Here is a 15,497-nt window from a genome sequence, read left to right on the forward strand (position 1 = left end):
AAACAAGGCATGTAAAAAAAGTTGGCTCGTATTATCCATTGATAATGCTTGATGCAATAATGCAATCATAGATCCATGCTTGCTTTTTATACTAAATAAAAATGATTTTATTTCTTTAATAAAAGATATTTCTTAATAGAAATAGTGTTTTTTTTCTCACAGCATCATTTATTAATTTAGAATCTAAATAAGAATATATCTAAACGAATAAAGTGATAACAATGCTTTTAAATAGCAGTTTTGCAAGTTTTTATCACTATCATAAATATATTCATGTTATATTAATAATGTTATACAAGTAAATTTATGAATAAGTTAATAATTTAAAAAGTTTAATTTCTAAAGGAGTTTTTTTCAAGCTGCCTCATATGATTGTTATTTAAATTTATGTTATTAAAGTTCATTAAGTTTGCGTATTAAGATTATTTTGGTCCCGCAAGACATCCCATAATGCTTTGCGGCTAAAATTACACTATTTTGTCAGGAGTTGGCTTCATGGCCTTAGGGAGGTGAATAGAAATAACAAAAAATAAAGATATGTCTTTTGTGTATTTTCGTATTTATGTGTTTTTGTAAATTTTAAATCTTTTATTGTGTAAAAATTTAATATATTTTCAAAATTTAAAGATGATCAGCCGTCAATAGTTATCATATCAAATGCCAAAGTTGATTATTCTACAACAATTAAAAAAGAAATGTTTTCTAGTAATGGGGAAGCAAGAATAGTTCTCTATGGTTGGAAAAAAACAGAATACATTGATTACATTGTAAACTTTTTTATTTTTTCTAATTTTAAAAATTTCATAAACAAATACAAAAAAATAAATTTTAACTTTTTAGATAATAGTATCTCAACCTGGTCCAATATTCGATTTGGTTTACTTTCTTATAATGTTTATGGTGTAAGTTAATCTATTTAACAGAATACTAAATAATTTGCTATAATAAAAGTTTATGCTGTGATATTGGTAGTTTATTTGGTCACATTTGTTTCAATACTTTGTTTAACAATTTTTTTTAAAACCTTATGTTTATAGTTGTTAGTTTATGTGGTCACATTTGTTTCAATACTTTGTTTAACAATTTTTTTTAAAACCTTATGTTTATAGTTGTTAGTTTATGTGGTCACATTTGTTTCAATACTTTGTTTAACAATTTTTTTTAAAACCTTATAGTTGTTTTTGCTCGCTTGTCATAATTCTGATCATCCTATGGAAAGTTAAGCAACGCTATGATATCTACCTCAGAAATCGAGTAACATGTCTACTATTACAATTAAATGAAAATATTTATATAAAAGGAAGGTGGAAGAGTAACAATATATATATATATATATATATATATATATATATATATATATATATATATATATATATATATATATATATATATGTATATATATATGTATGTATATATATATATATAAAAAATTTTTTTTTTACTAGCAACAACAGCAAGAACATGAAGTAAGATTAAATCGTCCATTTAAAACTTTGTCAATTCTGCTCACAAAAAATAAAACACAAAAAGTAAGAAATCTTAAAATTCTTTTAAAATATTTAAATTAAGTTTGTTTTGTATAGTTTTGTTTAATAAATAAAATTATTATTTTTAAGGAGCACTCTTGTGTAGCGTTTGAACCTTTTGCAAATCAACTATATGGAGTTGCATCAGTCCTTGTTAAGCTTCCATGTGGTAATAGCAATTTTACACCCAGAGGACAATGTGGTCTTTGTATCGGAAGTACAGTAACACTAATGCCACAACGTTGGTCATTATCACACATTCAAAAGCATAGTCAATGTAAAAAAAAAATAATGCATGAAGTTTCTGTTTAGTGAATATCGATGATGTTTTTTACAGAAATGTTCAGAAATTTACTCTTGCTATAACTGGTTTGTAAAGTTCAAAGCTTTAAGTACACATAAAAACATGAAGTACGTCTGCATTTAAACAGCATAAACTATTTAATATTTCAATTTATAGCAAGTCAAAGAATAGCGTTCTAAAACATAATATATCAATGAAAGAATTTTTTAAAAGTTGTGCAACATGCAAAGTTCATCTCAACACTAAAAAAATATTTGCTTTGATAGTTTTTCAAAAAGTTATGATAAATCATAATTTTATATTTATATATATATATATATATATATATATATATATATATATATATATATATATATATATATATATATATATATATATACACATATGCATGTTTGTTTGTATGTAATGTAATGTATGTTTATATTTATATATACATGCATATATATGTGTTTTCTTATGAATGCATGTTTATATTTATATATATATATATATATATATATATATATATATATATATATATATATATATATATATATATATATATATATATATATATATATGTAATGTATTTATGTATGTACATATTTATGTTTGTAAATACATGCATACATATGTGTGTTTTTATGTATGCATGTTTATGTGTATGTACATATCTATATGTCAATAAATACATAAACACACACATGTGAATTTATTATGCAGCTGTACATAAATTCAATTGTACATAAAACTTTTTTGATTTTTTATTTTTATTTTGAGCTGTTGATGGTTTAACATAACTGTTACTTTTGAAGTAATATTTTGAATTTAATTGACTTTTATATTTGAAAATGTTAAAGTAACTTATTATTATTTTCTTAATGTCATTTTTTTAAATAAATGTTTCTATTGTTTATAATACTGAAAGAATTTTTACAGTTTATTTATATACTTATTTGAAGATAATCTATAGTAATGTATTCTAAATGTTTCAAATGTTTCTATAAAAGAATTTTGTTTTTTCTTGTTTTAAAAAAATTTTTGACTCAATCTTTTTTCTTTCTTTTTTTTTTAGTTACTAAGGTACTTCCAGAAGACTTTATAGTCTTATCACAGAGCACTGCTGAAGCTTATTTAACAGAGAAGTTCACGCCTCCTTCCTTACCAATGTCACTTATTGGGCTGGAGCGTTAAACCTCAGACCTCTTTTTCTGGGTTTTGGGCCAGAACTCTAATCACTGTGCCACGGCTGCGTATTACATGATAATGTTGTTTTGTTTTTTTCTGTTTTTTGAAGAATTATTGAAGTTATTCTTGAAGGGATAAAGTTCATATGTGTGTATAAATTGTCCTAAAATAACATAAATCAGTATAGTAGCCAAACTATTGAGTTGCATAGTGTTTATAACTTAGCAGCAGCGCAGTGATTTGTACTTCAGAGTTGAAAGGTACTAGGCTCGATGGCGACTCCGGTCTTATTTAGTAAAGAAGGAGGCATGAACTTTCTAGTTAATTACTGTTAGGTCTTCTTGGAGCATCTTAGTTTCCTATGTAAGTTGCCTTAACCACAGCTAAGAAACCTTACCTGTCCCTATCAAACATGAAAATATTGTTGACACAATGTCAAAACATATTAAGATCAACAACATAAAAATTAGTTATAGTGGTCATGGTTATCTTTTTTTTCTTTTTCAAAAGCTACACTTCAACACTTTCTGGAGTTTTATTTCAATGAGGAAAATAAAAAATAAATGCATTTTCTAGTTTTTTAAATCAAAATTTAATTCAATGCTTTCTGCAATCTTTTTTCTGAAAAAATGCATGTATTGTTTTTTCTATTTTAATGTTTTTATTATTTTCTATTATCAAGTTGTTTATAAATTTATTTTTTAAACGATCTGCAAAAAATTTTCATTATTGAAGTTGTTTTTTGGTATATAAAGATATTACAAGAAAAAAATTTAGCTTTGGTTTTGCTTGCAAAATTATTTTATGGAAAGATTGAGTATGAAAAAATCAAAAAGTGTAAATTCTTCATTTCAATATAATGCACAAGAACATACTTTTTTATCAAATCAAGCTCACATGGTTGAAAATGAAGACAGATTACTTAAACTTCTTACTGATTTTAAAAGTGGAAAGCTTAATGCTTTTGGTTAGTCTTACTTTATTTACTCTCTCTCTCTCATATATATATATATATATATATATATATATATATATATATATATATATATATATATATATATATATATAGATAGATAGATAGATAGATAGATAGATAGATAGATAGATAGATATAGATATAGATATAGATATAATTTTTATATTTAAATATATTTACTTGTTTACCCTATTTTACCCATGTCCAAAAATATGCACATTTAAAGAGGCACTAGAATTTCTAGCCTTATTTTTCTAGGTATGTATATTTTTGTCTGTTTAGCAAATATATGCATGTATAAAAACAAACGAAAAATACAATATTTATATACTCAAGCAACCATTTTATATTTAAATACACATTTATATATATATATATATATATATATATATATATATATATATATATATATATATATATATATATATATATATATATATATATAATACAATGCGATTTTCACAACTTAAAGTTTCATAATTAGTAATTAAATAAAATAAATAAAATATGGTTTACTCTGACTATTAATACAACTTTTTCTACAAAAAAAGATACAAATAATTAAAATTTTCAAATAATTCTTTAACATTTAAAATAATTCTTTAAACGCTTTAACAACCTCTTGATTCTAATCAAGAGTTAAAGTCAATTAGCTAAATATAAATTCTTAAAATTGGATTTTTTACAAATGCTTGCTATTTTAACTTACAACACATGAAAGAAGCCACTTTACATGCTCTGGATGATTGCAGTTGCTTTTCTCTGCCAGTGTGAGCTGAAATGATGGTGCATTTTTTTTGTTGTGTGCTCACTAAAAATCCCCAAGAAAGGCTTTTTTACCTCAATGAACTGATTTATATTGAAGAAAACAGCATTAATTTTTAGGGGTACACTGATGTTCATAGGTGGGAATCCCTAAAGAGGTCAACTTTTTCAGCAAAGTCATCCTTTAGAATCATACCAAAACATACTGTTACCACAAATTGAAACTTTGGAAGAGTTTAAATGGCTCCAAGACATGAAAAGTAGACTCAGGCTCTGCCTTCTTTTAAAAGAGGTCTAGATTGCTAAGAAGTTTGTAACAGACATTCCCTGCAAACTGCCAACTATGATATCGTTTTTGTTGAATGTGGAGAGTTGAGGGTAACTTTAAAACATTAGGCCAAACTTCTGTCATGGTTTTGTACATTTGGTTGACCACACCAAGGAGATTATAGAGTTCCATTTATAGAGGTTAGAGGTGGTATGAGCTCCAAGATGAGTTTGTTTTCAGATCCCTACAGCAATGTCTCACTGACCACATTGCATTAAGACTTTGCTAGATACCATCAGGAGACTAAGCGAACTCCTGATAACTTGCAACAAGTGAACTAAGTGTTCTCAAATATCCTGCCTGTGAGAGAAACTTTATACTATGTTGCATCATGAGCAAGGGTGAGTGTGTGTTTTGCATGTCTCTAAAGTCCACAAATAATGTTAACAAGTTTCGCAAATAAGAATGCAACCCAGCTACTTTCTGCAAATGTCATCACAGTCCTATGACTTTTTTCGCTGATATTATTTCCTTAATGAATCCATTGATTCTTCTCAATTCCGAATCCTGTGACTTTTTTTTGCTGATATTATTTCCTTAATGAATCCATTGATTCTTCTCAATTCAGAATCCCACTGGGCTACTAACTCTGACTCTAAGTCACTGTAATTTATTATCAGTTCTATAATTAAAGGCATTGTCTCCATCATGTAACCAAACTTTCATGAATTGAGGTTGTTTGTCATTATATGTCTCTAAGTTTCCTAAATTGTGATAAAACTTTCCATGTACTCTCATAACTGGTGGTTCTCCAAACGTTGCTTTAATACCAGATCCACTTCATGATGTGAAAGACAAACTTTTATTGTGTAAACAAATTTTTGCTTTGAATGCTTTACTTTGCTTATCTTCGCCTGTAAGTAATCTCCAAACAAAATGTGTTGTTTCAATAGCTGAAAAATCTACTTTATGGATGTGGTAACACATCCTGTAGTTACCATTCTCATTGGACTCACCTCAATGCATCACAGCACTCATCTTGTTCATTGGTCTACAGTTGTCATTCACTTAAGTTGTTGCTACCAACTTCAAGTTTTTATTTTAAATGCAGCTTTTTTCTGTTGACTCTTTTTTTACTATTTCAGACTTTTTTTAGGCTGTTTGCTGCCAGTTGACCATCATTTATCATCTCTGCACGATTTACATGTCTTTTTTTTGCAGCTTCGCATTTCTTTTTTTTTATCTCAGCTAATTTGCAGTCATTTAATCTTTCCTTAAACTTGGTTTGTCTTTTCTGGGATGATAATAATACTTTTTTACGCAATTCAGCTAGTTCAGATACAGATTTGCCTGTCTTAGTGTCAGCTCTTATTTTTTGCAAAAATCAGAATATATTTTTTTGGTATAGCAAATTTGTTAGAACTTGCATTTAATAAAAGCTTTGCATTACTACATTCATTATCTTCAGCCTGGTAAGAAGCTACTGGTAATTTGTCTGCCTGTTCTGATTGAGCTTCTGGTAATTTTTATTTTCTTTGATTTACTGGTGTTTATAAGTTTATTTGATTTTTCCCTACTTGACTTGTCTACCTTTGACAATACCAGTTCAGGTATTTTTTAGCTTGGTAAACTTTCTTATTAAAATAAAAAATTTTGTTTTCAATAAAATGTATATTTTTTTTTGAAAGCTTCTGTTTATGTTTGATTCATTTCAATAAAAATTTTGTCATTTTCAATGTTTTTGCAAAAATTTAATTTATTTTAATAAGAAAGTTTACCAAATTTAAAAAATAACTGAATTGACAATAACTTTTTAAATAAAAACTTAAATAAAAACAAAATATTTTTTGTTTTCATTTCTTTGTTTGATAATGTATTTTTTAAGCATCAATAGACAATAAGATAAAAGTTGTAAAAAACTTTAAGATGACCTCGAATCAGCAAAAATAATCAAACATGTTCTCATTGAAACATTACAGGAATCATTAACTAATTAATGCTAAGCTGCTTACGCAAATAGGAGTCATAAATCAGTTAAGCTGCTAATATGATTAATTAATCAGGAAATTTAAGTCTATTTTTATTTAGATGTGCTTATGTTTAAAATTATTTTGATGAAGCAATGTGCGCGCACAAGCCCTGTTCATATATTTTTTAATACTGGTATTGAGCCAACACAATACCAGTATTTTGGTACTTAATAAAGCCCAGTAATACCAATGTTCCAGTATCTGTACTACCATATAATATTGGATGTTCCAGTATCTGTACTACCATATAATATTGGATGTTCCAGTATCTGTACTACCATATAATATTGGATGCTCCAGTATCTGTACTACCATATAATATTGGATGTTCCAGTATCTGTACTACCATATAATATTGGATGTTCCAGTATCTGTACTACCATATAATATTGGATGTTCCAGTATCTGTACTACCATATAATATTGGATGCTCCAGTATCTGTACTACCATATAATATTGGATGTTCCAGTATCTGTACTACCATATAATATTGGATGTTCCAGTATCTGTACTACCATATAATATTGGATGTTCCAGTATCTGTACTACCATATATTATTGGATGTTCTAGTATCTGTACTACCATATAATATTGGATGTTCCAGTATCTGTACTACCATATAATATTGGATGTTCCAGTATCTGTACTACCATATAATATTGGATGTTCCAGTATCTGTACTACCATATATTATTGGATGTTCTAGTATCTGTACTACCATATAATATTGGATGTTCCAGTATCTGTACTACCATATAATATTGGATGTTCCAGTATCTGTACTACCATATAATATTGGATGTTCCAGTATCTGTTCTACCATATAATATTGGATGTTCCAGTATCTGTACTACCATATAATATTGGATGTTCCAGTATCTGTACTACCATATAATATTGGATGTTCCAGTATCTGTTCTACCATATAATATTGGATGTTCCAGTATCTGTACTACCATATAATATTGGATGTTCCAGTATCTGTACTACCATATAATATTGGATGTTCCAGTATCTGTACTACCATATAATATTGGATGTTCCAGTATCTGTACTACCATATAATATTGGATGTTCCAGTATCTGTACTACCATATAATATTGGATGTTCCAGTATCTGTTCTACCATATAATATTGGATGTTCCAGTATCTGTACTACCATATAATATTGGATGTTCCAGTATCTGTACTACCATATAATATTGGATGCACTATTCATAAGCTAGTTTATCTATATTTTATTTTTATATTTATCTATATTTATATTTTATTTTTATATTTATATTCTTTTGTGTTCATAGAATCTTAATTATTTTTTTTTTTTTTGCATTTGAAAACTTTTCATTTATGTTATTATATTCACCACTATTTTAAATGAGAATTTAAAGGTGTTATATAAAAAGTTTCTTTTTATTTTTCTGTCAAATAAATCCCTTATTTTTTGTTCTTGATTTTAAAATTAGACTCATTACTGAACACTTTCCTAATATTGTTCTAATATTTTATTTTTTGCATTCACCATTCTTTTAACATGAAGTTGCCTAACAGTATGAAAACAAAATTAACTCATTGAAAACTCTTTTCTTTTTTACATATTGTTCTACACCTATTTAATAAGAAATTGTTGAAGCCTTTAAATTTCATACTCCTGTATTAAGGTTGTGTCTGCAAAACATGTATACTGCATGTTTTCATTAGTTGTCATTAGTTATAACGTTAGATAGAGGTCATTAATTATAGAATTAAACATTATCAAGTTTGTTGTGGATAATTTATTTGATAGAGATTAAATGTAATAAATTTATATTGCAGATGAGAATTGCAACCTAGAGAAAATGAATAATATCAAAGTCTTGCAAGAAAAGTTGGCTCATCTTCATTTTCAGCTGGAAGATGAAGATGCAAACAAGTTAATTTTTGTTGTTTATACAATTTTTTGCTTTTAATAATTTTTATTATTTATATACAATATTCTTGCAATTACAATAAAATATTATATAAAATTTGTTTGTAAAAATTGTTTTATGTACACATAGAACAAGCAAAAAATAATTTTTCCATAGCATTCAGTCTTTAGTAATATTATTTGAAATTTAGAATGGCATTATCTGAAGAAGAGAGATCAAAACGTAATCAGGAGATGATGGATAAGTTGATGTCTAATGTATGTTTCAGTTTTTAATAATTTAAAGTTTGATTTTAAAAGTTTAAATAGCCATCAATTACCAAAATCAAACTTTTATCTTTAAAATTTGTGTCAAATGGAATGTTGTCCTATTTAAACCAAAAGGTTTTTTGTTATCAATTTCTAATTAATTTGTGTGTGAGTGTGTATAATGAATGTTTTCCATAGTTTAGAACTATGTACTATACCCTACTAAATCTACTAAGAAGCTAACAAAATCTACTAAGAAGCTAACAAAATCTAAAAAGTATTAATAAAAGTTAAAATTAATTTAATTAGATTAAAGAAAAATCTAAGATATTCTGAGATCTGAATCACTAATGTTTGAAAATGTTAGTTAAAAAATGTTAATGATAAAATAAAGAAATGTGGCAAGAGTAATGAACTTTAAGCATTCTAAATTTAGAAGAACCAAATAAAAATGTGGCGCTTTTTGCAGTTCCAGTTCAGAGGTGTTTTTTTGCACAAAACCAAACTTAATGAGGAAGGAAGAAAACTTTTAAAGTTTCTGTTGTCAAAACCTCAACGTTAAAACCAGAAAATTACACAAAAAAAGAGTGACAATGAGTGAACTTGGTGAAATACTTAATTGCTCAACATCATACAATAGAAATATTTACACCAAAATAAAGTTATGCAAATAATATATGTATTGTCGCACACACTAATAAGCATTTGAGAGATCATGAAAATTAGTTTTGAATAGCTGCCTAAATGACACACTTTAAAAAATGATTTTAAAGAATATGCTTAAAAAATGTAATTTTAAAAACGATTTTAAAGAACTTGCTTAAAAAATGCTTTCTGTAAAAAAGTAACTAGCCATTCAATAAAAAAAATCATCAGTTTCACCGACTTTTAACCTTACTGACTGTGCAGAGTTTTAGATCTATCTAGTTTTATTTTATTAATAGGTCCAAAAAAGGTGTTTGACAAAGTTGACCAAAGAGGAGTCAGGCTAGGTGATCTCTTCTGTTTTATGTTTTTGTAGTTAAAGCTATCTTTGGTGATCAAAACAGTTTTCACTATCGGGAACATCTATACCCTTCAAATTACAGTAGTGTTCAGATAATTCAAACTTTTTTGCCAGCTATGTAAAAATCTGTCCATTATTTCTTTAAAGAGGGATGCATATTTGAAAAAGCACACAATTTAGTGATACTCAAAAACCAACAACAAAAACCATTGCTCTTGGTGATTTTGATTTTAATATTAAATTGAATGACCATAGTGTTGACCAATTACACCAGTTTTAAAATGTTAGGTGTTACCTTTTGCACCAAGCTGAATATAACTGCCAATTTTAACTGGCTTTTAGCTCTAAACAAAATAAAAAATGCTCATCTAATATTTTAAGTTTAAGTTTCAGGAGCTGCATACTTTATCACTTTGGGGAAAGTCTATGTTAATAAATACCCTTGCAAAGACAAAAGCAAAGTTTCTGGCAATTATTTTTCTTAATTCAGTTTTGGTAATAGAGCATTTATATAGAGCCATTTTAAAAAACCTGTTGCAAATGACCAATTTCAACCTAGTAAAAAGGAGAAAATTTTCTTACTTATTGAAAGCAGTGATTTTGCGTAGTATGTCTCCAAAGCAGCAAAGACAGCAAAGTCTTTCTTTTTGCCTCAAAGCACTCTTTCAATTGAAAGAGTGTTTTGAGACAAAATACTACTTTTTAAGGTATTGGTCTCAATGTACTATTTTTTAAGGTATTGGTTTCAAGGTACTACTTTTTAAGGTATTGGTCTCAAGGTACTACTTTTTAAGGTATTGGTCTCAAGGTACTACTTTTTAAGGTATTGATCTCAAGGTACTACTTTTTAAGGCATTGCTTTAAAAGTTTGCTTCAAAAGTTTACTGATCAAAATCAAAGCTGGAATTATTTAAATAACTTATCAAAACGTTGGTACATGTCATAGTACAAAATGTTAATGCTGGTTCATAAATAAGATCTATATGTCAACTGTTTACTTTCTCTTTATATGTTAAATGTATAAATCTATATGTTAAGTCAACTGTGTATTTTCTCTTTATATGTTTTACAACAACAATATATTTATTGTATATGCTATTTATAGTTGATCCATTCTTAAATTGAATACACTAATAATATCAAATTTTCAATTAAATCTTTTTTTGTTTGTTTGTTTGAATAGTCAACTGTTTACTTTTTCTTTAAATGTTTTACAACGACAATATATTTATTGTTTATTTATAGTTAATCATTTATAGTTGTTTATTTATAGTTGATGATTGCCGATCATAACTTTAATACACTAATAATATTTTCAAATTTTCAATTAAATGTTTTAATGAAATCTTTTTGAAATTTGTTTATAAATTTTAATAGCTTATGTTTATTAGTAAAAAGAAACATTCAAAAAAGAAGTATGCATCTTTTTTAAACATTGAACATTAGTTAATAGTTTAAATGATCTATTATTATTAAACTGTGCAACAGTATGGTTCTTTAAACTTTACACCACTTACAACACATATGACTAATTGCAAAACCTGCGTTGTAACTGTACAAATTGAAACAACTACATTTCATTTGTACCATTTGTAACATCTACATTGTAAAGTAGCAATTATATTTTGGAGTATATTGTTAGCTAATATTGTTAGTTAATATTGTTAGCTAATATTGTTAGCTAATATCCAAAAACTTCATTTTTACTTTACTAGTTTTATTATTGCAATATTTGAAGATGTAAACTGTGTAATTTCTAAGATTTGATTTCGAGTAAAAAAAAATTTTTTAATTTTAAAAATAACTTAATTGGGTAGTATAAATGTAAAAAATTGATTTTAATAAAAAAATATAAACATTATTAAATATGAATATTTTGAAATAATAAACACATCATGGATTATTATTTATTTGTGTTTCTGTGCTCTTCCATCATACAATTTTTTGTAAAACATACGCCAAAATATAAGCTCTTAATTTCTAATAAATTTGACTTTATTAAAAATTCTATTCCAAATGAAGTTAGATTAGTATCGTGTAACAAGTCTTGTTGACTGTAAGTCGCTTATCCCGTTAAAAAAACCTTCCATTCAATACCAAATATCATTCGGTTGTTAAATATTTTAATGAATATCAAATATATTATTTTAATTGTTTAAAATGTGAAAATAATATATTTACAAATTCATCGTCGATTTTTTTGTATAAAATGTTAACGTGTGTGTTGATAAATAATGTATTCATGGATGCTTGTAAAAATTGATGTCCACCTCCAGTTTCTAGATTTATAAAGAATCCATATTTTCTATTTATTGTATTGTCCACAAAAAAATTGAAGTTGAAACAAATTGAATGAATCAAAGTTGGCTTGCATACTATTAATATGGTTGTGTCTATATATTTTTTAAGGAGCAATGTGTTAAAATAACCGTTTTATGTTTATATTTAAAGGTTAAATAAATTTTATTGTTTAATCGATGACACACAAAATTTTGAATTTTAAACCTTTTAAGAACTAAAAATTCAGAAACTCATTTTGACTACTTACAATAAAAATAATTTTCTATGTTTCTGTTTTTTTAAATATCTTTTTCATACCTCATTTTAAAACTTAATGTGTCCAAAGCGGCTAATTCTAGATTTTTTTTTAATTTATAGTGAGGTGGTTAAGGCTAAACGTTAATTAAAATAGATAATGCACATACACCTTATAGTAAATAAAAAATACTTACTATTTGAGAATACTTGTATTTTATAATTATTAATTTTTACTTTTTTTATTTCGCAATTTTAGATGGAAACTCTGTGTTCTTCGATGTATCTTTTCAAATAATTTTAAAACTGCAAATAGCGGTGTATCTTTTTTTTAAATAATTTTCTCACTGATTAATTTTTTTTAAATAAATTTCTCACTAACGACTCCACTAATATAAATTTATTTATGATTTCCATTTTTTTTTTATCTTAATGATTAAAAGCAAGGATGTATTATTTTTGTAGCTTTTTACGAAGAAATAAAAAGCTTCAGCCCCATAAGCTATTTTTCTTAAATCTCTTTGTCTTATACGTGGCTTTAATTTCGATCTGATTCTGATCTTTAAAATTTCGATCTGATATATATCCTTTAAGTTTCAAAACACTTTTTTTTTTAATTCTTTGAGTAAATTTAATTTAAAAAAAATTAATTTTAAAAATGTCTTAATTCCCAAGCACCTTTCCTTTAAATAAATGTATTATAGAAAACTTAACCATTTCTGCTCGATTTGAGCCGTTTTAATTTACTTTTTTTTATGTTATCGTTTCTAAATCTGGCTGCACTTGAACCCCGTTTACTGAATTACACAAATGTAAGCGAATATCTTATCATTGTGTTTTTTTAATAGGCGATAACCTCATTCCAAAAGTTTCTTTTTTGTTAAATATAAGTGAACAATTTTTTTTTTAATATTAGTTTATTAGGGAAATAATATTGCAAACTACATATTAATCTATTACTGCCAGACATCTTTAAAAAATTTTCAAAATTTTCAAAAGTCGGTCACCGTTATAAACAATGAGAAAATTAATAATAAAAAGCTTTTATCTTATTGGATGAACAATAAAAAACACAAATCACAAAAGAAAACTATTAAAATAAAGGTGGGATTTATTATTCAATATTGGAAGGACGAGAAACATTAGGATTTAGAATAAAAAATTCTATTAGATCGTTTTTGAAAAATGAGCTTATTTTTAAATTTAAAAAATTTTGCAAATGTCTTAATCTCAAGTTCATTTTCTGATTTTTATCAAAAACAAAACTCTGTTGTCCATGTTGATATTATTTTTAAAATGCATCATGACGATTAGTTTTTTTTTTGCTATTTTAATAGAATTTCAAACTATGTTTTCTGAAGACTTGTGTGCGTTATTTTGTTATTTTATATGTTGTGTTACATATAATCTTGAGATTTGTATATGCTAAATCTGCCTAAAAATCCAAAACACAGTAGCTTTATTATTTTTTTTTTCATTTGTTGAAACATTTGCTATAAATGTGCCGTTTTGTGTCATCTAAAAAAGGATGTCTAATATTTTTTTTAAGATATTGAGCCAAAACAGAATAAATTAAATAAGTTAAAAAAAAAAGTATGGATTTTTTAGGTTATTGTGTTTTAGTTTTTTAATATTTTAATTAACATTTAAATTTACATTTATTTTAAGGGTATGTTTTTGAAATTTCTCTTTTAAAAATCAGTTCAGGAAAATTGGTTCCTCATTTGGTTTGCTACAACTTTAAAAAAATAAACATTAAAAGCAGCATAAAAATTGTAGTACCTACAACAATGTTTTAGCTGTATATTTTATGGTTGTGATTTGTTATTATATCTATCTGAATTTTATATCCGGTTCATTCCATATAATAAAATTTCCTATTAAGGTTTTCTGTTAACTGTATAATAAATCATTTTAAAATAATTCATAACTTTTAAACTTTAAAAGAGATGGTTATTTATAATGTTTTTAGTTTATTACCACGGAAAATTTAATTAAGCTGCTTTTACAGCTTCTTAGCTGAGTTGAAAATTTTTCTTGGGTGCCTTGGGCCCCTCATAGCTCCGACTTTATAAGTTTAAAAAATTTCGTTTAATTTTTATGCTTACGGTAATATTGAATGTGAATGTTTCTTTTATATAAAAAAAGTTCTTAACTAAGACAAAAGACAAAGTTTGCATACGACGCATTCATAATTTGTATGTATTTATATATTTTATATTAATTTGTAGTTTTTTTATTTAACGTGATTAATTGTTGTATTAAAATTTCTGTTTTTGAAGAAAATAAAAAAAAATTCAATAGTTTGTCTAATAATGAATTTTAATTAAATAGCTTTTTGCAATTTTTTTTATCTGTTTTTTTTTTTAATATATATTGTATATACGTATCCATGCATGTAAAACGTGTGTATCTGTAGACAAAATATGTGTTGTATATATATTAACGATACATTTATTTCAATATTTGTAGTAATGTTTGGATTGTCGAGTATAATTTTTATTAAATGCAAACGGTTAAAATGAAATTTTAATCTGATTAAAAGTGAAGAGATCATTCAGACCAGATCTTAGAGAGTCTTTAAGAGACTTGGTTATGAAAATAAATAAAAGATAATCTCGTGAACTTGTATCAACCTTATTTACTATTTTTATTTACTATATTTATTTAAATAGTATATAGAAAAGAATATTTTATTTATTAATGATAAAATAATAATTGTAATTTTATGTAATAAAAAGATATACCTAATAGATCTCAAA

At 25.8% G+C, this 15,497-nt stretch overlaps 2 protein-coding genes across 5 annotated transcripts in view; both read left to right on the forward strand.

Moving 5' to 3' along the window:
* The window catches only part of LOC101241140 (attractin), a 79,877-nt gene extending 77,803 nt beyond the window's left edge, over positions 1–2,074 (forward strand). Inside the window, exons 24-28 of the mRNA XM_065792089.1 lie at positions 628–767; positions 841–902; positions 1,176–1,254; positions 1,446–1,529; positions 1,617–2,074. Of these exons, the coding sequence (XP_065648161.1) occupies positions 628–767; positions 841–902; positions 1,176–1,254; positions 1,446–1,529; positions 1,617–1,838 (587 nt within the window). The 3' untranslated portion in view covers positions 1,839–2,074. The remainder of the gene's footprint in view (positions 1–627; positions 768–840; positions 903–1,175; positions 1,255–1,445; positions 1,530–1,616) is intronic.
* Positions 2,075–3,723: 1,649 nt separating this feature from the next.
* On the forward strand, positions 3,724–15,497 carry LOC136077873 (coiled-coil domain-containing protein 28B-like). Of its 4 annotated transcripts, none has more exons than XM_065792091.1 (6): positions 3,724–3,964; positions 8,852–8,948; positions 9,137–9,203; positions 12,995–13,017; positions 14,903–14,933; positions 15,208–15,497. In XM_065792091.1, exons 1-5 carry the CDS (start codon positions 3,802–3,804, stop codon positions 14,928–14,930), a joined length of 378 nt encoding a protein of 125 aa, XP_065648163.1. In that variant the 5' UTR covers positions 3,724–3,801; the 3' UTR covers positions 14,931–14,933; positions 15,208–15,497. The 4 variants fall into 4 exon arrangements, with proteins under 4 accessions (XP_065648163.1, XP_065648164.1, XP_065648165.1 ...); XM_065792092.1 differs by having other exon boundaries at positions 14,884–14,933; positions 15,208–15,347; XM_065792093.1 differs by lacking the exon at positions 15,208–15,497 and having other exon boundaries at positions 14,884–15,038.

Source organism: Hydra vulgaris, chromosome 03, assembly GCF_038396675.1.
Source record: "Hydra vulgaris chromosome 03, alternate assembly HydraT2T_AEP".
Taxonomy (NCBI): Eukaryota; Metazoa; Cnidaria; class Hydrozoa; order Anthoathecata; family Hydridae; genus Hydra; species Hydra vulgaris.